Source organism: Diceros bicornis, chromosome 7 (genome assembly GCF_020826845.1).
Source record: "Diceros bicornis minor isolate mBicDic1 chromosome 7, mDicBic1.mat.cur, whole genome shotgun sequence".
Classification (NCBI taxonomy): domain Eukaryota; kingdom Metazoa; phylum Chordata; class Mammalia; order Perissodactyla; family Rhinocerotidae; genus Diceros; species Diceros bicornis.
The window spans coordinates 66,265,791-66,289,863 of record NC_080746.1 but is presented as its reverse complement, the minus strand read 5'-3'; the positions used below and the strand labels follow the sequence as shown (position 1 = coordinate 66,289,863).

The 24,073-nt window shown below is 41.1% G+C and overlaps 1 protein-coding gene across 1 annotated transcript; it reads left to right on the top strand.

Annotated features, from left to right (window-relative positions):
- Positions 1 to 249: 249 nt before the first annotated feature.
- Positions 250 to 24,073, top strand: OVCH2 (ovochymase 2). Its single transcript, XM_058546295.1, has 16 exons — positions 250 to 337; positions 2,388 to 2,497; positions 4,377 to 4,468; positions 5,989 to 6,161; positions 6,523 to 6,618; positions 7,348 to 7,499; positions 8,153 to 8,342; positions 9,500 to 9,523; positions 11,229 to 11,319; positions 11,444 to 11,568; positions 12,307 to 12,447; positions 12,817 to 12,947; positions 15,871 to 15,964; positions 16,675 to 16,806; positions 18,005 to 18,109; positions 23,901 to 24,073. The coding sequence occupies exons 1-16, from the start codon at positions 250 to 252 to the stop codon at positions 24,071 to 24,073; spliced, it is 1,917 nt and encodes a 638-aa protein (XP_058402278.1).

Sequence of the window (24,073 nt, the reverse complement as noted above, 5' to 3'; positions counted from 1 at the left end):
TGATGTGGGTATAATGGAATATGTAATATTGCTTAATCAAGACTATGCTTCTGTGGTTGACTTCCCACATCTTGCAAAGATCTTGAAGAAATCACATTCAGAAAAATCATATGGACATGGTTGAATGCCTCAACTCTTGGTTAATGAATAACCTTCTTTTAAATTGGCTTATTGTTGACCTCACAAGGCTTTCTATTTTGGTTCTCTTTAGTCTCTCTAAAATTTCAGAGAAAAACTCTGAGTCTCAAAATGCCTATGGGTAAGAATAGGCTGATTTTACTACTTGGAATGATCTGTTTGGAACAAGGTAAATCTGCAACTCTCTCTCTCCCCAAAGGTAAGTTCCAAATAAACTCTACAACTACTTTTGTCTGGAGGAATAGCCTTTGCTGGCAATGGGCCTCACATCTCCACTCCATATTCCTTTGGGCAAACAGGAGAAGGAAATGTATTTTGGAGATCTATTTGTTTTTCATGTAATTTTTTTGGACTTCTCTCCTGCAATCAGCATATGAAACCAGGAGGACAAATTGCATTAATTTGAAGAAAACTGGAATTGTTCACTTATTTGGACACATTTCACAATCTCATCCTCTTTTGTAGAGCAAATTCTGGAAATCACCATAAATTTGGCGGCATTTGTAATCTTTTGGAAAACTAACTTGCTGGAAAATATGAAGCATGTTCGCTGAAGTATACTGTAGATGGTCTTTTTTCCTCAAGTAACATAAGCTGAGAACAGTTCTTGGCAGGCTTCTCTACAGTCAGATTTGCGTCAGCCCCAAGAATCATCATGTTTTCTGTCCTTGCTTCAATGAGTTGAGGAAATACTAAATTTTGTGTCTAAGGTATTTATGATTCATTCAACTAAAACAGTTAAAAAATAAGCTTTTGATCCAATATTATGCCTTCACTGCATTCAGAATCAAAAGGCTTAGTTTTACATCCATGCTTTGCCATTAATTAGCTGTGCATCTCTTTGATTCTTTGTTTTCTCATCAGTAACATGGAAGTAATAGAAATTGATTCACAGGCATAGAATGGGAGTTAAATGAGAAGTTACTTTAAAGAGTTTTGTATATTTTAACATAGTAATCTAAATAGCTATGTTTTCAAGGATAAGTTCTCAAGAAAAACCATTTGTTCATCCACCCAGCTTTTCTAAGTGTCTACTGTATTCTAGGAACTGTGCTAAACCTTGGAAATATAGAAATGAATAAGATATTTTTTTCTCAAGTAGTTCATAGTCCAGTGAGGGAAACAGATGAACAATTCACTATCATAATACTGCATGGCAAAAACTATAAAAGACGAGAGGAAAGAGGACTACACAGTACAAAGATAAGACACTTAACACAGTTTGAGGAAGTCAAGGAAGGTTTCTCAGTTGAGGTGATCTCCAAGCTGAAGAATAAGGATTAGAGGATTCTTCTGGGTTGATTCTGAGGCAGGGCTTTCTAAGCCCTCCTAGAAAACATGTAGAGAACAATAATCTGCAGTAGGGAGAAAAGATGTGCCATCCTTGAATTTCCAGGCAGTCATAAACATCTTTAATCTAGCCCATCTACTAGCTGAGGAGTCATAAAATACCATTGAAGGTAAATAAGTAAATGCAAGTTTTTCAGGGATAAAGTCTTTTCCACAAAGAGGAAAGAGTTTTTCTTCCATTACCTGGCAATCCTTCTAGCTAACACCACTCCGGTATGTGAATCAGGACACTATCTTCTCTCCACTCCACCCTCTTTGAACAACCTGCCACTTCCCACTCTCATAGAGAATTAAATCCAATATCTGACTGTGTGCCAGGCAGCATAGATCATGGTCTCAGACTCAGTCTTCTGGGTGGGGCAGAGGAGAAGATGTGCACGCAATTACAATCTAAGGCAGACTATGGCTTCATCCATTCAACCAATTAATTGAGCAACTTGTATGCATTAGGAACTGTGCTAGATATTGTGGATGTAGATATTCCTAAGATTCAGTTCCTGTCTTTGAGGACCCCATAGTCTAGCTGGGTTGAAAGACGTAGAAATAACCATAAATGCATGTGACAAATGTCATAGAAGTACAGAGAGCTGTGAGGAGTCTCTAAGGGGTCAGAGTGCTCAGAAGTAAAAAGGGGCCTCATGCCTGCTAACCCAGTGGCGATCTACCTCTGAGGCCCTTAATCTTCACATCAGAAAAGTAGAGCTCTTCATGATACGCTTGTTGTATGTAACAAAAGCTGAATAATCCCTTGTGCTGCAAATCCCACAATTCACTTAAAGACATATTGTAATATTTCTACATGCTCTATGTCCTAGAGTTCTTTCATACTCAGAAAAGTTTCCTGTCCCTCAGTGCTTGGAGCTATCTAATTACTACATTTTTGTGTTTTCTTTTACCAGGTCCCACTTGTGGGCGGAGTCTGGTGAAGGCACAACATTGGAATTACTTTAACATTTTCAGTCGCATTATTGGGGGAAGTCAAGTGGAAAAGGGTTCCTACCCCTGGCAGGTGAGTCTCAGGGAACATTGTCTGGTGGGTGGACTATGAGCTGTCTCAGGATTAGATCTCTCAGAATCACATGCTACTCATCAATGCACTCCATTCTGCCTAGCTCATCACCAGATATCTCATGAGTGTGTGCAAAGATCTAAATCCCTCATGATGTACACCAGTTGAGTTCCAGAAAAGATCTGTTCAGAATATTCACATGCACCACTGGCTTGCTCCAAAACTTGGAAATGCCATCCCAAACTTTCAGCCCCTAAGACAGAAGTCCCACTTCAAGAAGCTTAAAAATTTTTGAATTTACAATTTAAAAAATAGTTTTCTGAGTCAATAAATATATTTAAAATATGCTTATCTCGTTATAGTTTAAGATGCCCAGGGAAATCAAAGGTGTAATATTCATAGGACTACTTTATGTCTAGGGTGTAAGGTTTGTATCTATACCATAGGACCCCTCAGGGAATAGTCAAGAGTATTACCTTTTTAGTAGCTAACGTCCTAAGAATTCTGTCTCAATTTAATTTCCCTATCCTCCCAGGCCATAGAATTGCTCTTGTGCTTCTGCCCCTAGCCTATGGTGTTTACATTTACTGTCTTTGAAAGTCTGACAACTTTCTTTATCCTGGAAGCCATGTTGTATTCTTGCCTCTTAATTTTGCAAGTAGAGTGATAGCTCTTTATTTTTACTTTCCTTTAGTGAGTCATATTAATTTCACATTAGTGGATATTTGGTAATGGTTGATTGATCGAGTTTGTGTTTAATCATTGATGGAATGGCTGAGTCATTGTCATTCGATTAACTGGTGAATTAATTAATTGGTTGAAGAGTTGATACATCAGTTGCTTACTTGGTTGGCTAGTCAATTCAGAAGTACATATTCAAATTATAGTCAGGGGTGACTCATTGACTTTTACTTACTTACAAGTAAGTAAAGTAAAACAACTTTTACTTGTTCTATTCTTAGCTTTTTCTCTGTATTAAATATCTTTCTCAATTGCTCATTGAATAATGTTTGGTCAAAAAGGGAACAATTCTAATAAATTGCTTCTTTTCTAATTTCAACAATGGAATTAAAAGTGTTTACTTGTACTGTGTAGGTTGTTTTAGAGTCAAATCCAATACATAAACAGAACAAACCAAAGATAGAAAGTATAAGATGGAGGCAGATTAAAAAATAGGCTTGGATGGAAACTAGACTTTCAGTGGTGAATACAATGCAGTCTTTAGAGAAGTCAAAATTTAATGATGCACACTTGAAATTTACACAATGATATAAACCAATGTGACCCCAATAAAGTAATTTTTTAAAAATAGGCTTGAAGGAGTTGTAGAAGTCAAATAGTTAAGAATATGAGAAAATTGTAGGTCCAGACTATTTCTCTAAGAGGCTTGGAGGAATTGGAGCACGTGTTGAAAGACTGCCTTAGCCCTCACCTTGCCTTTCTCCCAAACCTCTTCACCTGGACTCTACTATATCTTATGCTTCTTTTCCTTTCTCTTCATTCACAGATATTGTTCATATTGTTAGAGCAACAGTCTGGGTCAACAGTATTATAAAAATAAATAGATAGATGATTGATTGATAGATAGATAGATAGATAGATAGATAGATAGATAGATAGATGGTAGATAGTAATAGATAGATACCAACAATTTTTACTAGCAATCATACTGTAGCCAGTCATCTGAAATTAACTACCTCTCCTGTGGACCAGGATTGGGAATGTTCTGGTTCCAGCATTGCTCTTTTTTCTGGCTGTAGTGAGGTCAGTTTTTCTCCTTCACAATCCATGGTTTCTGATATTTATGAGTAAGTTATCTCCAGGTTTTGGGGGATCCCAGGGCATTAACTTGCTCCCATTTACGGTCTTTGCAATTCAGGTGTCACTGAAACGAAGGCAGAAGCACGTCTGTGGTGGGACCATCATCTCTCCACAGTGGGTGATTACGGCTGCTCACTGCGTTGCAAACAGGTAAGAGAAGGTCCAGTTGTGAATAAAGGACAGTTTACCTTCTTCTCCCTTGGAATCAGCAGCAATAACTCTATTAAAGCATGGAACTCTGTGATATATGCTTTAGTGCAGGGAATATCTTAAATGCATAACATAAATAGAGCTCAGTGACACTGTCAGAGGATGCTCAGCTTGGTAGAAAACATACATCCCTTGCAGGAATAGAAAACTTTGTTTACTTAGATATGACTAGAAGTTAATAAAGAAAAATATCCAAGTGAGAAAAGAAGTATCACAATGATAGATTTGTGAAAATTCTCTTCTAGTTTTCTTAAATATCAGTGAAAAAAATTATCCGGTTCATTAATTCATCTCAAGAAATGGATAAAAGAAAACAAAGAGAGGCCAGTGAAACATAAAGAGTCTCCATGTCTTCTTTCCTCTTGATCCTGCCTCTCTGCACTTCATTCCAACAACTTCCATCCTTGATCCATGTTCCTGTGTGCTCCAAATGTTCTGCTGTTGTCAGGGCTCTTGCTACTCTCCAGGCTGCAATCAAGATCATGTCCCCATATTTGCCCTCTCTCATTTCAAGTCTGCAAACACCTCCTAGATACTTACTTGGTGCTAGACTCTAGTGGGTACCAAAGATAAAAAGACGTAATTCCTGTTCCCAGAGAGTTGATAGTCTAAAGAAGAGTCAACTGACAATTTCACTGCAATGTGGCAGGTGGTTAGGCTCGAGAGACGCTATGTATTAGGCTGGGTATCTAATATAGCCAAAAGCCAGCGAAGTATATCAAGAGAAAATGATGTCCTTTCCAATTTTGTATAAAATCATCACTTCTGGGAATGAAGGGTCCCAAAAGATGGGAAGCCCAAAGCTCTTATTCCATCTCAATGCATCCTATCAAGTTTATTTCAGATAACTTTGCTGCAGGAAGAAGGGGAGTAGAATGGTCTTCCCATGTCATGCCAGGTCTCTAAATTACAAACATAAAGGAGTTAAGGAGAAGATCCTCATCTCCCATTGTTATATTCAGTCCCAAATCCCTGAGTGTGCATGTTCTCTGGGACATAAGAGTTACAGCGCTATTATGTCTTTAATAATATACATTACGCATTGGATCTCTGACATTAAAGCAGCATACTTAGTGGGAATCACAAATCATTCCCAAAGGATCTCACTGTTATTGAGGTCAGGCCAACTGCCTAGGGAGGCTAAATAAAGTCCACTATAGCTTTAGACCCCTGAATTACAATGTATATACATCTTCAGATATTTTACAAATAACATTGCAAAGTATTCAATTTATCATATAATTGGCTCCATACGAGGCCCCTTCTTTACTAGTCCCCCACTCAAATTGGGAACCTCTGCATTTTTACTAATAGTGTTGGAATCATTCTTACTTTCTCTGTTCAGTACCCTCACACCCCACATTATCCATCCACGTCATTTTGGAGGCCAGTTTGTCAACCATTACAACTATACTCAGAGGCTCAATAAAATCCATCATTTTGCTGTTTCCTCTTCATAGAAATATTGCATCAACTTTGAATGTTACTGCTGGAGAACATGACTTGGACCATGTAGAGCCAGGAGAGCAAACCCTCACCATTGAAACCATCATCATACACCCATATTTCTCCACCAAGAAACCAATGGACTATGATATCGCTCTTTTGAAGATGGCTGGCACTTTCCATTTTGGTAAACATTTGAGGCTCACTCTGAATTGTCTATACCATGTTCTCTATAACTTCTGTTCCACAGCACGTTATATGATAGGTAGCATATGCCCAACAGTTCTGCGTCATGGACTTTGAGATAGGGATTTGGAATGGAGGTTCCCCTACCTTAAACTCTTTTTGCTTGTGGCTTCAGATATAGGGTTATGTGGAGTCAGGAGAGGGTCTTTGTTTGTCTAACAAGTGACCCCTGGAGATGCCAGACAGAAATATCACAACTCTTATAAGGTTTCTGGGGAACCACCTGGATGCCAATTGGTGAGTGGCTTCTGGTGTCCTCTCCTCCACGGATATGACAAGCCCTACCTTTCTCTCTTCTTCAGGTCAGTTTGTGCGGCCTGTGTGTCTTCCAGAACCAGGGGAACGATTTGAGGCTGGATTTGTTTGTACAACAGCAGGCTGGGGCCGCTTGACTGAAAGTAAGACCTTCTATGCTGCTACTCTTAAACAGATGTCAGAACTTCCTGGTAGACAATCAGAAGATAGAATTTTTAAAAATTATTTTATTGAGGTCATATTGGTTTATAACATTGTGTAATTTCAGGTGTTCATGATTATATATCAGTTTCTGTATAGATTACTTCATACTCATCACCAATAGTCTAGTTTTTATTCGTCATCATACATATGTGCCACTTTATCCCTTTCGCCCACTCCCCTACTCCTTTCCCTTCTGGTAACCACTAATCTGTTCTCCTTATCCATGTGTTTGTTTATCTTCCATATATGAGTGAAATCATTTGGTGTTAGTCTTCCCTGTCTGGCTTATTTTACGTAACATAATACCCTCAAGGTCCATCCATGTTGTTGAAAATGGCACGATTTTGTCTTTTTATATGGCTGAATAGTACCCCATTGTATATATATATATACCCCACATCTTCTTTATCCATTTTTCAGTTGATGGGCATTTGGGTTGCTTCCCCATCTTGTCTATTGTGAATAATGCTGCAATGAACATACAGGGGTGCATAAATCTCTTTGTATTGTATTTTTTTAAAGAGTTGTGTAAACATTTTTAAAAATAGATAATACTACATTGTACTTAAAAATTCAGGTCTTTCCAAAAGACACAAGCCTAATGGGGCACCTGCAACTCAGAAAGGGTGAAAAAATGCCTTGCTGGGGCTCTTATCTCTGTTTTCCAGATGGCATCCTCTCACAAGTCTTGCAGGAAGTGAACCTGCCCATTTTGACCCAGGAGGAGTGTGTGGCAGCTCTGTTAACCCTAAAGAAACCCATCAGTGGGCGGACCTTTCTCTGCACAGGCTTCCCAGATGGAGGGAGAGATGCTTGTCAGGTAGGTGGGAGTGGACAAGCTGACAGGTCCCAGGCAGGGCTTCCCTCAGCTTTGTCATCTGGTGAGGGCTGTACGTAAGACTGGATTCTGGAAAGAAGAGTCAGAAGTGACAGGGGAGGTCAAGTCAAAATAAAGGGACAATTTAAACAACCTGTTTTTACCAAAGAGTGTGAATTCAGAGGAGGTCTTCCACTTTTTGCAAAAGATCAAATCACAGGGATAATGCCAACAATGAGCTCAGGATTCTCCCCTTCTGAAGGATGTCTGGCTGTTTCCTGTATAGAGATATCCAGTTTGTCGATAATGGGAACTTTACTTACCCTTCATTCCTCCTGATGACCAAGACCTCAAGTCAGTTTTACTACTGGGCAAGAATTCTCTGGGTCTGTAGGATGAGACAGGAGAAGAAAAAAAGTCTGATGTTTATGAAAGCCTAGGATGGGGAAGAAGGGGGTGGAATTGATAGGCTCCAATGATATTTGAGGAGCTAGTATGAATTATACTTGGCTGTTCTTCTAGGCCCCTGAGTGCAAATTATTAGAAATTAAGAAATATCACTGATCCTCATCTAGCATCTTTGTGGGAGGAAAGAATAAGCACTTTGGGGCACAGACACTGACAATGATGGTAACTGAGGCTTTTTCCCCCCACAGGGAGACTCAGGAGGTTCCCTCATGTGCCAGAATAAGAAAGGGACTTGGACTCTGGCTGGTGTGACTTCCTGGGGTTTGGGCTGTGGTCGAGGCTGGAGAAACAATGTGCAGAAAGATGATCAAGGATCCCCTGGGATCTTCACAGATCTTAGTAAAATGCTTCCCTGGATCCACAAACACATCCAAATTGGTAATGAAGCCAGGACATCAGGTCAAGAAGCTAGGGCCAGAGAGCACATCAGCAGAGCCTAGTCAAGTGAGGAGCACTGAGCAGACAGGCTCTGCTTCTGTTTTTAGTCTCTCACATAAAGATTGTGATAATTACTAAGTCAAAAGGAAGAGTAAAATATGGTGTATGGTACAGCATACAAATATTCAATGAAACATGAATACATCCATCCTAGACTTTGTCAAATTTGCCTTTAACTGAAACTATCTCAGCTGGTGATGTGTTTTCACCACTTACTTCTCAACTGTGCTAGCAAGATTCAGCAAGCTATAGCACAGGTCAGTGGTTATCAACCAGGGAAAATTTTGTCCCCCAAGGGACGATGTCTGAAAACATTTTTGGTTGTCACAACTAGGAGAGGGGGGTGCCACTGGTATCTAGTGGGTAGGGGCCTTGGATGCTGCAGAGCATCCTACAATGCACAAGACAGCCCTCACAACAAAGAATAATCCAGCCCAAAATGTTAGTAATGCTGCGATTGAGAAGACCTGGCATAGACCCAGGTACCATAAGTCTGAGAAGACCCAGGTCTACTAGATTGACCAGTGAGTTAATTGAAATTTCATTCCTGCCTCCAAATTCAACTTAATTGTTTTCTTAACTGGTTGGCTTCCAGCCTCAATAGGGCTTCTATTCTTTACCAAAGGGAGAAATTCAATTAGTTAAAGTAATTCAAATTCGTTCAGTAAGAACTTGGGTCTGTTTTTAAGTGTATGGTACAGTGGCAGGTATCTGAGCCTTCAGTTCAAGTTGTAGCTATCCCAGCCACTCTTTTGTGGTTGTGAGAGAGTTATTTCCATCGTCAGCCTCCCTTCTCATATAAAATGAGAGGGATAGGCCAGATGACCTCTTCTTGCTCTGTGTAACCTCCAAGCTAATCATGGCCTGCTTCTGAATCAGACCACTTAATAAAGAGTTGAAGTCATCTCATTAAAACACCCACGCCACTTTCCTGCTCTGTCAATTTATCCCTTCTGTTCTTTCCACAGATTAGATTCTCATTAGTTGCATATTGACTTAAAAATCTCTGCACTTTTGAGTCAGGTAGAGGCTAACTTCTTGAAATATTCTTTAGGATATCACAATCCCTGAATCACATCTCTCTTTTCCTTTCTCAGGGAAGCGGAGAAAAATCTCCAGAGGTGGGTATTTCTCGCAGCCTGCTCCACCAAGAGCGTGAATTAATATCTAGCGTCTCTGAGTATCTGTTGCCTTTGTAATCAAGTCTTCCTCTGCAAGAGCTCTCCTTGCTCACCAGGTATAAAACCACCATTTGGAGCACCCACGGGCATTCCCTGCCAGTCAGGGCAGTCCCTCGCCCAGCAGGAGCCCCGGATTCCCTCCCATTTCACTTCTTGTCAATACAGAGCTCCATCTCAATTCAGCAAACATTTACCAAATCCTAGCTTTAGATCAGAGACTCGAGGGAGGAGGGTGAGGTGGTACAGATGTGGTCAATAAGCTACATACCTTATCCTGAAAGTGTCCTTCCTTATACAGTGGACTTACTAACCCCGGTTGTTACCCTGCAAGTCTAGAATGAATTCACTCTGTGACTTTGGGCAAGCTCCTTCCTACCTCTGGACCTCAGTTTCCTCATTCATAAAGAAAAGAGTTTGGACCAGATGGTCTCTAAGGCATCTTTAGCTCAAATCTTCAGTGGTTCTCTGCGTCTGTGGAACTATCTACAAAGAGCAATGTGGGATTAGAGTACCCTGAGTGCTCAGAGGAGTGAGTGGCTGCTTCTAGATGACAAAAAAAAAGACAGGGGAGGCTTTGGAACACAGACATCTTTTAAGCTGAACCTTCAAGGACAAAGATGAGTAGGATTTTTTCAGGTGGAAATGGGATATAGGTAAAGAAAACTGTTCCAGCTCAAGGAATCATCCTTATCAAAGGATGAAGACTAAAAGATGAAGATAGGAAAATTTAGGATGTAATAGAGACCAGTAAGTCAGTCAAAGAAGCTGTAGTGTAAGATATGTGATGGGGAGAAGATTAGACAGATAACTTGAGACCAAATTATGGAAACTTTGCATGCCAGTCAAAAAATTTCAACTTTCATTGAGTAATAGAAAGACTGATTAATTAGATAAATAGAGCTACACTTTAGTGGTATAAGAACAGCACAAGATTGGAAGATAGAGGTTAGAGTGAAAGGAAAAATAATTCAGGGTGGAATTATGAGACTATGCATTAGTTTAAGAGACAAGAAATGAAGGCCTGAACTAGGGCAATGGCCAGAGAATGAAAAGGAGGGAATAGAAACAAGAAGAATGAGGGCTTAGTAGACACTTAGATGAAGCGTGGTGAGGAAGAGGGAGGAATCAAAGATGATACCGAAGAAAAGGGCACATAAAAGTAGTCAAATCAGAAGTGGAATCAGTTTTGCAGACCCAGAGGAATTCCATTTGTCCTGTGTTAAGTTTCAGGGGAGATATCTAGGAGACTGCTGAAAAATCAGGGCTGAAGTTCACAAATGTAGAAATAACAGTTGAAACTGAGGCTACTAGTCAGAGGGCTCATGTAGACAGAGATGAAAACTAGGGATAGAATCTGCCTCTATGTATGTATGAATGTATAGAGTGTATATATAGAGTGGAGTTATGCGGTCAAAGGAAGAAGAGTGAAGGAGAAGAAATCACAGAATCCCAAGGTTAGGCTGGATCTAAAAGGAACAAAAAGAATAAGGAATCACAGAAGCCAAGACAGGAAATAGTCCATGAAGAAAGGAAGCATGCATAAAGAACAACCAGCAGTTTCCAGTGCCTGCACAGGTCTGGAAGGAGGGGGCTGCCATGGTTAGCCATCACTGTCAGCCCTGATTCTCCTGGCTTTCCCTTCCAGCCTCATGCAGTGAGCAGGATCGAGTGGTCAGCGGGTCTGAGGGGGAGCTGCAATTCCCAGAAAGCCCCCACCTATATTATGAGAGCAAGCAGTGAGTAGCCCCCTCTGCCACTCCTCCCCTGACTCCCACCTCCAGTCTGACTGTGCCTGTTAACTGGACCATGACAGCCACTTTCTGTCTAGAAATAACACCCTCTCAATGTGTCTGCCTGCAGCCTGTGTGTCTGGACCCTTCTGGTACCAGAGAAAATGCATGTGTTACTCAATTTTTCCCAACTGGATGCAGAGTCTTGTCACCACAATCACCTGTCGATATATTCTTTAGAAGACAAACTTATTGGTGAGTGGATTTTCACATCATCAAATGGACATTAGTGTCAGGAGGGCTTAACGGGGCCTGGTTACAATCTGTCTGGCACTGAGGCATCTGTAAACACCACACTTCCTGTCTCCAATTTTAAGACTCAGAATTGACAGTGGGAAGAAACCGAATCTGAGCCTGTGTGAGGGCTGTAAGGCCACAGTGCATTTCATTTGCTGCATCTGCTTCCCATGGAGCCAGGCTTCCTAGACTCATTTGGCAGATCTGGAGCTCATCAGGTGTAAAATGTAGACATATTCCAGGGCCTCTTGGGGCCTCCCAGGCGGAATGCTGCTTTCCTAGGTATGCAAATGACCTTTACCTGCCTCAAACAACTAAGAAAAAAAATACTAATGGATAACCATGAGTAGCAGCCAAAGGTTACTTACATAAGAAACAGAAATGGAGGAGCCTTTCTGTGGTTCTTAACTGGAGTTGATTTTGCCCCGCAGGGGACACTTGGTGATGTCTTAGACGTATTTTTGGTTGTCACAACTGGAGGGAGTGTTACTGGCATCTAGTGGGTAGAGGCCAGGGAAGCTGCAAAATATCCTACAATGTGCAGGACAGCCTGAACACAGAGAACGTTCCAGTTCAAATGTCAGCAGTGCTGAGGTTGAGAAACCCTGGTTTAGACAGTCCTGCATGATCATGACAAGTTCAGTTCTCCTGTGTTTTCTAGACTCTGAACAAAGAACCTTTGTCCATATGTTGCAGGGAAATTCTGTGGAGAAAGCCTCACTTCATCAGTTCTTGTTGGCACCAACTCTATCAGGCTGAAGTTTAGCTTTGATGCCACAGATTACGCCGCTGGGTTTAATCTCACCTATAAAGCTCTTAAACCAAACTACCTTCCGGGTAAAACCATTTACTTCTATCACACACTATCCAGGCCTTTTGTGGAGGTTGAGGCCCCATAGGAATTAAGTGAGGGGTGGGGAGCTCCTTCCGAGGCCCTCTTGGCTCCATAGCGGAGAGGAGCACGTGGCCAGTGAGGTGCGGGCACAGGCACTCCTTCTACGGTCCTGCTAACTCACGTTTATCACGCACCCACGTGAGTTAAGAGGGCCTAATGAGTTCTGGAAAATCAGTGCACGAAGCCTTCCTTGTTGGCTCTGCCTGAAGATTCAGCTCATGCATCATTTGTGGGAGACAGGAGGGAGAACAAAGAGGATTCCCCTTTGCTTGGGTGAGGCCATTGTTTGAACGTTTCCCCTTGTGTTTCAGATTCAGGTTGCAGTTCCCTAACTGTCCTTTTTGAAGAAGGCCTCATACAGAGTCTTCGCTATCCTGAGGACTACAGTGACATGGCCGACTGTAACTGGGTTTTTCACGCCCCTAAACATTACCTAATTAAGGTACTGACTCTGGTTACCCATTACTTTGCTGTGGTATCTCCACAGAATAGCTAACATAAGCACCATGAGGGCAGAGGTTTTTATTTGATTTATTCACTGCTATATCCCTAGTGCCTGGTATCTGGCACACAAGACTCTCGATAAATACTTGAAATAACAGAGCAGACAATTTTCCCCTGTAACTACCCATACTTACCACTAGATGGCAACAGTGCACTTCACTTTGTGTTGAAGTGCTGCCTTAATCTTTGTTCTTGGTAATTTGTTTTATCAGTGTCTAGTCCCTTCTAGAAACAAGCATTTCCTCCTTATCAATTAAACTGCTAACAAAACATTTTGTAAGTAATGGATAACAAAAATCAATGACATCAAGGCCCAAATCATCAAGCTTTCCGTGCAGAGGGGACAGAGCAAGCAGAGGAACCACTGTGGAACAGGTAGAGACAGTTTAAGAGTTGCTGGTCTAGGGGTCGTAAGGTGCAGGGAGAGGTGGTGGAAGGTGAGGCTGAGGTCGTAGCTTGGAGGGCTTTGAATGTCAGCACCCAGGGTTTATTCACCATCCGATTAGCAGTGTTTATGGCCATTTGTTTGCTTGTTCATTAAACACTAGTGGGCCGTCTGTGGAGACATGCTGCCAGAGAGCTGAAGGGGAGACTGCAGTCAGAGTGAGGCTGGAACCAGGCATTTATTTAGGAGTCTTTCTCTTAAAATAATAATTGAAAGCAAGAGAGTATATGGAGGGGAGAAAGTAGAGTAGAAAATAAAGGGAGAGGAGTAAGGGAGGACAAGACCTCAAAGTTCTCATATGTTTAAGAGGCCAAAAAAGACCTGAGACACAGGAGGAGAACCAAATTGGTGTGACATGATGACAGTCCAGAGAGTGGAGGCTTTAATTTAAAACAAAACAAAGTAAACAAACAAAAATGTGTGGCCAATAGTTTGGGTTTAGCACACAAAGTTAGAGTCTAAAGAGGATGAAGACTGATCATTTGTTGTCCATTCCCACTCCATCACCCAATAAAAAGGTAGACTAAATGGACTGGACAACTGAACAATAGACAGGAGAGGGGAGCGGCGGGGTCTGAAGTATCAAGTTAAGTCGGACATCAAGAGCAGAAACAAGAACACACAGGTTTTACGAGTGAGTGGGAGAAGATTGCACAGAGGATATAAGTATAGATCTTCTCTTTCTAAAAATTTCTGAAACCCGAACAGAGTCAAGGCAGAAATTGCAGGAGGAAGCAGAATTAAGGGAACATTTGTTGTTGCGATGGGGGATAAAAGTTTAAGTATGAGCATATTTCCGGAAAGAAGAAGAGAAAACGTAGTTGAAAAATCTGAACATGCCAGAGCTGGAAGTGATTCAAAAACATCTATTCAATAAATGTACACTGAGTGCTGTGCCTGGGTGAAATCATGCTCTCACAGCCGGCCAGTGACAGCTTCATCTTGCAAGACCCATCAGAGATAGTAATTTGGAAACTAGTATTACAAATCATAACTATGTGCATAGCATTGGACTTCGAGAGGAAAGGGTCCATTTCCAGAAAGTATCCCATTAAGAGTTTAAGAAATGTTTCAACGAATCCCGTTTCTGATGCATCTCCTTCCCCCCATACCTACATTCCCATTAATGATCACTTGCCTCCGCTTTTGTCCTATCCACACAGTCCTCTGTGTCTTGTGCCAAGTGCTCAGGCTCCACTGAATCCCCATCATCTGTGTGTTTAAAATCCAAACTCCTACCGCATCAGCTCCATCTTCCACAGCTCCTCACTTCCAACCCAATTCGCCGGTGCTACCAAGTTGCTCAAAGGCTGCTCTTTGCTTTTTCCTTGCTCCTCCTTTGCATTGCTCCCTCTGTCTAGATGCTTCCCTTCCCTTTGCCTGACACAAAACAGGTTCCCCACTCAGGAAATAATATGAGAGAAGGAAAAAGCAAATGTACAAATATATTCACATTTTTAAGAGAGCCAAAAAGTGGAACTTTCATAATTGTCCAAGGATAGAGATAAATGGAATATTATGCTGCCATTAAATATTATGACTATAGAAATGATGGAGATAAGATTTGTCATGATTTATTCTTGGTGAGCCCAGGTTGGTCCCAAGTAATCATCTTTCTTTTATAGAGTATTACACATCCTATGTTTAAGAATCTACTCTAGAATTTTGCTGAGGTTTACATTTAAGCTTAGTATCCAAAATCAAGTCTCTCTAACCCATACTAGGATTTCCATTTTCACAGATGTCCATGACTTCTCAAAGTTCACTGCATTGACTCTGAGACCACCTTTGCAAATGTTTTTAGTAGCTCAGATGATCTTTTGTCTTACATCAGCACTTAGACTGACTCATACCTGTGCCATATCAGAATTTGTCAGTGAGCCGTAGAGATTTATTGGCAGAAAGACAAGGCAGATGGGAACAGGGGCCAGATATAGCCTGCCAAGTAGAAAGACACAGTCTCCAAGGGGCACAACCACCTTCAATCTTGGTTCAGGAGAACTGGAGGTTCAAGATGAAATATCAGGAACCAGGTGTACAACAGTAAGATGTCCAGAGAAGCAGTAGGGTGTCCATGGGTTCCTTGTCTAACCCAAAGCCTCGTTGCTTCCAGTGAAAAAATCTCCATGGGATGGCTCTTTTCATCTCTTAGAGCTGTGACGGAGCTCAAATATTTGCACATTTTCCCACCCTTTATTCAGCCCATATTTGGTAGCTTAGATGTCTCAGAAGGTTTGGGAGCCTGTGATGTGGCATCTTTTCCTAAGTCATTTAACCCACTCATGAATGCCCCACTCACTTGCTCATCTAAGGTCACGCTCCAGAGCAAGTTGAGCAATCCCCATTTCTCCATTTAATCAAAATCAGGTACTTCATTCCTATTGTTTACTCTGGATGTAATGTGGAGTCTTCTCAGCTTTCTTTTCAGAACCTGGAAATAGAGGAAAGTGGAGACTGCACTTCCGACTATGTGACAGTGCACAGCGATGTCGAAAAGAAGAAGGAAATAGGTTCGTGTTCCCCTGGGGCCTCAGCTTTCATGGTTTGCTTTTGGGCCCAGTGCTTTTTGAGAATAAAAACGATCTGGCTCAATTTTCCTTCGTTCCCGGGCACCACTTCCATCTCTCCCTATGCTCTCACCACCACTCCTTCTACACTGGGGCAGGAAGAGCGAGAGGGGGAATCAAAGACCCATTTGAGTGGCCGGCCTGGTGGTGTAGTGGTTAAGTTCATACGTTTTGCTTCAGCAGCCTGGGGTTTGTGGGTTCGGACCCCTGGCATGGATCTACACACCGCTCATCAACCGTGTTATGGTGGCGTCCCATGCTCAGGGTAGAGGAAGATTGTCACAGATGTTAGCTCAGAGCCAATCTTCTTCACAAAAAAAAAGAACCACTTGACCAGAAAATGTGGAAGGCCACAATGAACTAGGGGTCTTTGGAGGAAAGTGCCATTACATAAGCCCTGTGGCTAGAACCAATTCCCTCAGTGGTATTCCCAGTAGGAGTATTTGTGAGATAAACAGAATTGAAATGTTGATGGGGTTAAATACATACTAAAAAGAAGCAAACTGCTTTTCTATTGTGAAAACAAATTCTGACATCCACCAGAAAAGTTTATTTCTCACAATTATCTAAAGGACAAATGTTTTCTTCTATCCAATGCCATGTCTATTTGCTGGGCCCTTGACCACGTCTTGCCTGGGCTGGGCTTGAACCAGCTCGGTTGTGTGGCTTTGTCATCCCAGCCCCTGTGCTGAGCTCCTCAGATGTAATGCTCATCACCTTCCAGTCAGATGAAAATGTGACCTTCAGAGGCTTCCAGGCTACAGTCTCCTTCATTCCTGAAACAGGTAAGAAGATAGAGGCACCAACGCCTCAGGTTTCAATTCTCATCCTCATAATGCAGTAATAAAGGGTGGCCTTTAAAGCCCAACATGGATACAGTCAGTTCTCATTATTGGCAGCAGTTCTGTTCTATAAAGTCACCAGGAACACTGGATTCGTGGTCCTAGGGGAAATACAGGGTTAGGTTCTTATGAGCCTCTGGTTTATGTGTGTTTCTGTTTAAAGTCACCTTATTTAATATATATTGTTGATTCATTAACATTGAACTCACAACCAATATAGTGAACTCACCACTCTACCTTGTGCCTGAACAAAGCTTATCTATCACACGTATTTTCTCCATAAGGCACATCCCAGCCTCCATGCACTTAGGACCATGAGATGGCACTTCACCACTATTTTTAGGGCCATGTTAAACAGCAAAATAACAACAAAAAGCACAAAAATGCGAGAAAATTTGGCACTAAACAGACCATGGAAAGGACACTTGTTTATAGCATGAGAGCTAAAACAAGAAGGCAGAGCATCGCCTCATTAGACGTCAGCTAGGAACACAGGCATCAGGTGACTCAAATTTTTCCCTGCTCTGCACACGTCCATGAGTGACCATGAAAGCACCATGAGTGTTGGTTTTGAGTTACAAATAAATGTTAGCGAGTAGGTGAATTCGCAAATACGGAATCCGTGAAAAATGAGGATCAACTGATGTCTGAATCTTGGTCTATTCTTATAATTGTGTGATCTAAGAGTCACCTAAGACATTTTCTTCAACCTTACAATGGAAGAATAATACAAACCTAGTAAGAATGTAGTGAGGATTGACTCAGATAAGGTACGCTTGGCCACGAGCAAGCGTGTGACACATAACAGAGTCTCGAAAATGTGAAATGTCTTCACCAACCCCCAGTCCCTAAACACTTGAACTACACAGCTTACTTCCACATCCTCACACCCCTGAGCACTCTGTCCAAATTCCACAAAGCCAGTATGGGCTTCTCAAGTTGTTCATTCTTGTTAGGCGGTAAGTAATTGCTTATGGCAAAGCCAGGTTGTAGTTAAATAATGCACTTGTAGTAAATGTAGTAAAATACTCCACTTTACAGTAAAAATACCCATAGAGTTCATCTGACGGAGATGCTCCAGAATTCTAACAATAATAATTTTCTGATAAGTCCCAAACACTGGCCTTGTCTGTGATCTGAGCAATTGTATTATGCTTACACCCAGATTTAAACATCTCTAGATCAGAGGATGCATCAATGTTTTTGGAGACATGGAATGTACTGTCTGAAGAACCCAATGCTTCTGGTAAGCTCTTTTGGGGAATGTGACCAAGAGATACCCACAGAGTATATCAGCCAGGGTTCAACCAGAAAACCTCAAAAAGATATGTCGGAGTCCTAATGTCCAGTACCCCAGAATGTGACCTTATTGGAGACAGAGTCTTTACAGAAGTAATCAAGTTAAAATTAGGTCTATAGTGTGGGCCCTAATCCAAGATGACCTATGTCTTTATAAAAGGGGAAATTTGGATGCAGAGAGAGACACACACATAGGGAGAACGTCATATGAAAATGAAGCCAGAGATTGGGGTGACGCATCATCTACAAGCCAAGGAACACCAAAGATGGCCAGCAAACCACCAGAAGCTAGGAGAGAGGCATGGAGCAGATTCTCCATCACCACCCTCAGAAGGAATCAACCCTACCAACACCTTGGTCTCAGACCTCTGGCCTCCAGAACTGTGACACAATAAATTTATGTTCTTGTAAGCCACGCAGTTTGTGATATTTTGTTATGACAGACCTAGCAAGCTACACCAGGAACTGGGTTACACAATTGTAGGGGCTGACTAAGCAAATAAATCCACAGGGCAGGCACTCAGAAAGGGAAGACCACAGAACACTGGAGTTGCACGGGCATGGGCTGAAGCTATTCTCCACAGGCAGAATTTCTTCTCTCTTTTGGGGAAGTCTCAGCTCTGCTTTTAAGGCCTTTCTAACTAATTAAGTCAGGCCCACCCAGATTATCCAGGATGATCTTCCTCTCCTAAGTCAACTGATTAGGGACTTTTATTCCATCTGCAAAATCCCTTCACAGCAACATCTAGATTAATGTTTGAATATCTGGGGGCTGTAACCTAGCCAAGTTGACACATCAAAAAAGCCATCGCATAGAGCAATGTGGGCTGTGGTCATTGTCCCTTTTGCTTAAAGCAACACTGAAATATTTTCAGTCACAAGAGTCAAAATTCCCATCTCAAGTGATTCATTTGGTGGGAATGGCTAAATAGTGTGCCAAACTGTGGTCTGACTCAACAAGGTCCATCCACTGAAAAAAAAAAGTGAGTATGCCACTATGTTTTAATGCCAATGAGCCTGGAGAAGCGCTGGACTGTCTCTTCTTGTTTCCTCCATCACGTCCACATGTGCGACACCTTGGTCCACACGGACAATGTGGTGAAGGGAGCAAGCAGAGGATGGAGCAGGGAAGCATTTATTGTTTGCCTTTTGATAACTTGTCAAGAGAAAAATCAAGCACCTTATTTTTAATGTTTTTAATTTTAATTTTCTTTACTTTTATAAATTATCTGACACATAGAACACAGAATAATAGAGAATGTGAAGAGTGAGCATTTCTTTTAATGAGAAGGGATGGATGCAGTCTGTTCCGGCTTCTTAGACCTCATGATGCATCAATGCCCTGGGTAGAAAATCTTGGTAAAGTGCAGCTGTGGTGGTTCCTTCTCTTGGCCACCATGGGGGTATATCCTCAAAGCCAATTTTCTCAGCCTAAACCAAGTACGATATTTTCTAAGGAATGTCATTACAACACTCAGCAAGATTTATTCATCACTTTATCCCCAGCACCTACCGCCGTGCCCAGAACACAGCAGATGCCAAATAAATATTTGGTGAACCAAACTAAATAATCCGCAAATAGCTCCTGATGTAAAACCTCAACAAGAGAAACTTTCCTGATTTTTTCTCACTGAACTCACACCCACTTTATGGCCCTCTTCTTTTATACAAATACGCATGAAAACTTTAAAAGGAACAAGAAAAAGAGTTTACATGTGCCCTGTTCTAAATAGCACACCTAACCTGGATCACGTAAGTTGTTCAATAAGCAATTTTGTCCTTCACTTTTTATTTTGAAATTTTGCAAATCTACAAAACACATGGAAGAATAATACAAAGAACACTTTTTTACCCTTCACTAGTATTCATCAATTGTTGACATCCCGACACATTGGCTTAATATTCATTTGGTGTCTTCTCTGTACAAATCTCTAGGGCATGGGAGGGTATAAAGAGGAAGAGATATGGTACCTATCTTCAATAATTTATATCTTAATAATGAAAATTAGGTGTACAAATAGATGATACTGTATTACTTCCATTTACATAAAACTAAAATCATTCAAAACTAATACAGAATACACGATGCTAGATGTCAGGATAGAAGTTACCCTCTGGAGAACTAGTGACTGGAAAAGCTCCTGATGGGTCTTCTGGGATGCTGCTAGTCTGTTTCTTGATCTAGGTTCTGGTTATACTTTTTGGAATTTCATTCAAAGTCCTTTACTACTTGAGTATTTTTCTTATGTATGTTATATTTCAATAAAATTCACAACAAGAGAAAAAAGTGTACAGAAAACTATAATACAAGAAAATACTGAAATAACTTCTGGATGAGATAATTAGGAAACTGGCATTTGATGTGTGCCCACAAGGGTGAGTAGGATGTCAACCTTATTCCATACACTATGGGAAACCTTGGATGGTTTTGATCAGGGCAGTGACGTGATTAAAGCAGCACTTTTTGGAGGCTATTTTGGGAGCATGGGGAGGATAGGAAAGATAAACTGCAGGGTAACTAGTCCAGGTGAGCAATATTGAGGATCTGAGTTCAAAAGTAGAAGGTGGATGCAAGATATATTATGGATATAGAATCTAAAGGGTTTGGAGACTGCATAGTTGGAGCAAAAAAAGGGAGAAGTCAAGGGTGAGCTTGATATTTTACTCTTGGGTGAAATATCCACCTCCAGTAGTGTATTTTTTTTAATCTCTCTGGAATACTACAAGTATTTCTCATTATTCCAAGGTGTTTGTTAGAGTGCCCGGCACAAGGGAGATGCTCAGAGATTATAATCTGGGCTTGATGGTGAGGAGGATTCATGAATAATAAAGATGCGTCTTCTTGGCCCGTTCCCAGGTGGCCTCTGCAGAGCCCCTTCCCCCTTCCCCTTCCAAGTTTCTTTCCAGCCAGTTTGTGGGAGGCAAGGAGGCCACAGCCAGCTCCTGGCCAAAGCAGGTTAGTCTGCAGATTACCACAAGGCATTTCTGTGGAGGGCCCATCATTGGGAAGACCTGGCAGTCACCCCTGCTCATTGCTTCACCAGTATGTAAGTACACCCAGGGAATGGAACATGCTGGGAGCTGATGGTTTAAATTAGGTAGTCGTTAATTCTTCAGCTACCACCTCCGACATCCATCAGGGTCTTCTGCTACTTCCGCATGAGGGGCAATCCATCTCCCCAGGCAGAACTTGAACTCCTTGAGCGCTCAGGAAAGTTCTGCCCCCTCACATTGTACCTCTTCTATATTTTAATTAAACATGAGGCTGGTTGTTGGATAGAGAGATATTTATTGTATCATATATTACTTCCTAGGATTTTTAGATCAGAATTAATATTGAATTCTGTGAAACACTTTTTAACATCTACTTGAATGATTTTCTCCTTTGATTTATTAACGTATTAAATCCATATTAATAGAATTCCTAACATTCCTACATTCCTGAAATGAATCCCACTTGGGGACAATACATTCATCTTTCAATGTACTGCTGGGTTCTGTTTACTAATATTTCACTTAGATTTTTGCATCAACATTCATAATTTAAATTGACCTATAGCAGAGGTTCTCAAAATGTGATCTGGAGACTGCTAGGCATCTCCAAGACCGTTTTAGGGGGGGTCTGCAAAGTCAAAACTATTTTTGTAGTAATACAAAGACATCATTCTTCCTTTTTACACTCATTCTCTCACAAGTGTGCAGTGTTTTCCAGAGGCTGCATAACATGTGCTATCTCAACAGATTGAATGTAAAAAGCAGACAGGAAATCCCTCGTGTCTTCTATTTGGTCAGATGTTACAGAGTTTTGAGAAAATGTGAAACAATACCAATCTTATTTAAATTTTTGTTTTAGAAAATGTAGTTATTTGAATAAACATGTTGTTTATGTTAATACCTAATGGTTTTATTATGGTTATTTTAAACAAATTAACAAATTTTTTTTAATTTATGTTTTAATTTCTAATATGTTAACTACTGATAAATATTATCCACAGAAACAAAAGCTTTTTAGGAGTCTCAATGATTTTTTTCAAAATGTAAACGTATCCTGTGACCAAAATGTTTGATTGCTGGCCTATGGTTTTCTTGTTATAGTCTGCCTTTGCCAGACTTGGGTATCAGTTTTCTTCATGAAAAGAACTAAAGAGCTTTCCTTCTTTTTTTTTATTGAGCTATAATTGACATGTAACATTATATTAGTTTCAGGTGTACAACATAATGATACGATATTCATATATATTGCAAAATGATCACCACAATAAGTGTAGTAACATCCATCACCACACATAGCTATAATTTTTTTTCTTGTGATGAGAACTTTTAATCTACTCTCTTAGCAACTTTCTCTTAGAGCTTTCCTTCTTGCTCTAGACTTTGCATACAATTTATGATGTGAGAATAATAAAAAGTAATGTCATGCAGTTACATATTTTAAACATCTATTCATCGAAGGCTTAACGGTAACTTTCTCAATTTCCTTCATTGTTATTGGTTTTTAGGTTTAAAAATTTCTCTTTCAGTCAATTTTGATAGTTTATAATCTCCTAGTAATAGTTATCACATTCAGATTTTCCTACCAATTGCTTTGAGTTGTACAAAACATTTCCTTATAATTAATACCTTCTGTTTTTGTGATATTTTCTACTTTCCTAATTTTGCGTATTTTCAAAATCTCTTTTTAAAATTAGATTAGCTAGTGTTTTGTCATTTTATAGAGATTTTATTTTTATTTTAGAAAACAGTTAAATTTTTTTAATGAACATATTTCCTCTGACTGCACCCTCTTGAGTCATTTCAGCTGACCTGGACAGGCAGGCTGAACAGGGCTGGGAACGGAAGCTCTAAGATACTTCCTGCCAGTGGCTGATGGTCACAGCTATAATCTGTCCAAGACTTGATTATGTTTCCATTAGAGCTCTTAACTCATTGAGCGATGTCAGACAGATTGCTTCATGTTTCTGAGCCCTAGAATCTTTTATATACCAAGAAGAGAGAATATTCCCTAGACACTTGCTGTGCTGCTGGAAGAGTTGGCTGCTGCTTTCATTGCCATGGTCATGCCTTGCTTTCCCTCCGATCCCAGGGCTCCTTAGACAGCCACCTCCTAACTTCACATGTTTTAATGAGGCCATATCTGAGATTCCGTTTTGTTTCACTTTCTAGGGAACAGCACGCAGCTGCCTGGGTGGTGAATGAAAGTGTCCACGATTTGGCCAAAGGGTCCCCTCAGGTAAGAGGCCTCCTGAGCCTCCCTTCTCTCCAGGGATCCTGGCTGCCAGCACTTCACCATGACTGCTGCAGCCCCACTGGATCGTGTGGTTCCCAGTGTTAGCCAGGGGTTGGTCATAGGTGTTTCTGTAGGGGAGTACAGGATTTGGACTGAATTTTTTTCTCTTCATAAGTAGAGAAATGAGGGAGGATTCAAGAGCCAATTTCACGTTTGTCAATTGTGTCTAGCTTCACAATGGAGGCTCTTTCTTCTCCCGGAAACCTACCACTGAAGATTTGTTTGTGGGCCAGCCTCTCCTTGTTTCTAGCCCCAACGGGACTTAGAATGAGCAATAGTCATTTAGGAAACTCTCCCTGAGGCCCACATCCACCTGGTGCCACGCTGGGCACTTGCAACACAAGGATGAGTCAGACACCATCCCACGGGGTGAGCAGGTACTGGCAATTCAAGTGGTTTCCTCTTTTAGGGGAATTCAAGCACCAAAGCTCCATGTGCCTCCCTTCTTCAGTGGGTCTATTTAAGGCTCCTTTCGACTTACCAGAGGAGGTCCACCAAGCACATCATCATCCACCCTCCTCCTACAGCACCACAGTGGACTATGAGTTGGCACTGTTGCAGCTGCCCATCCACTTCGGTTCAATTGGCACGTTCGTCCAGCCTGTCTGCCTGAGAGAGGCCTAG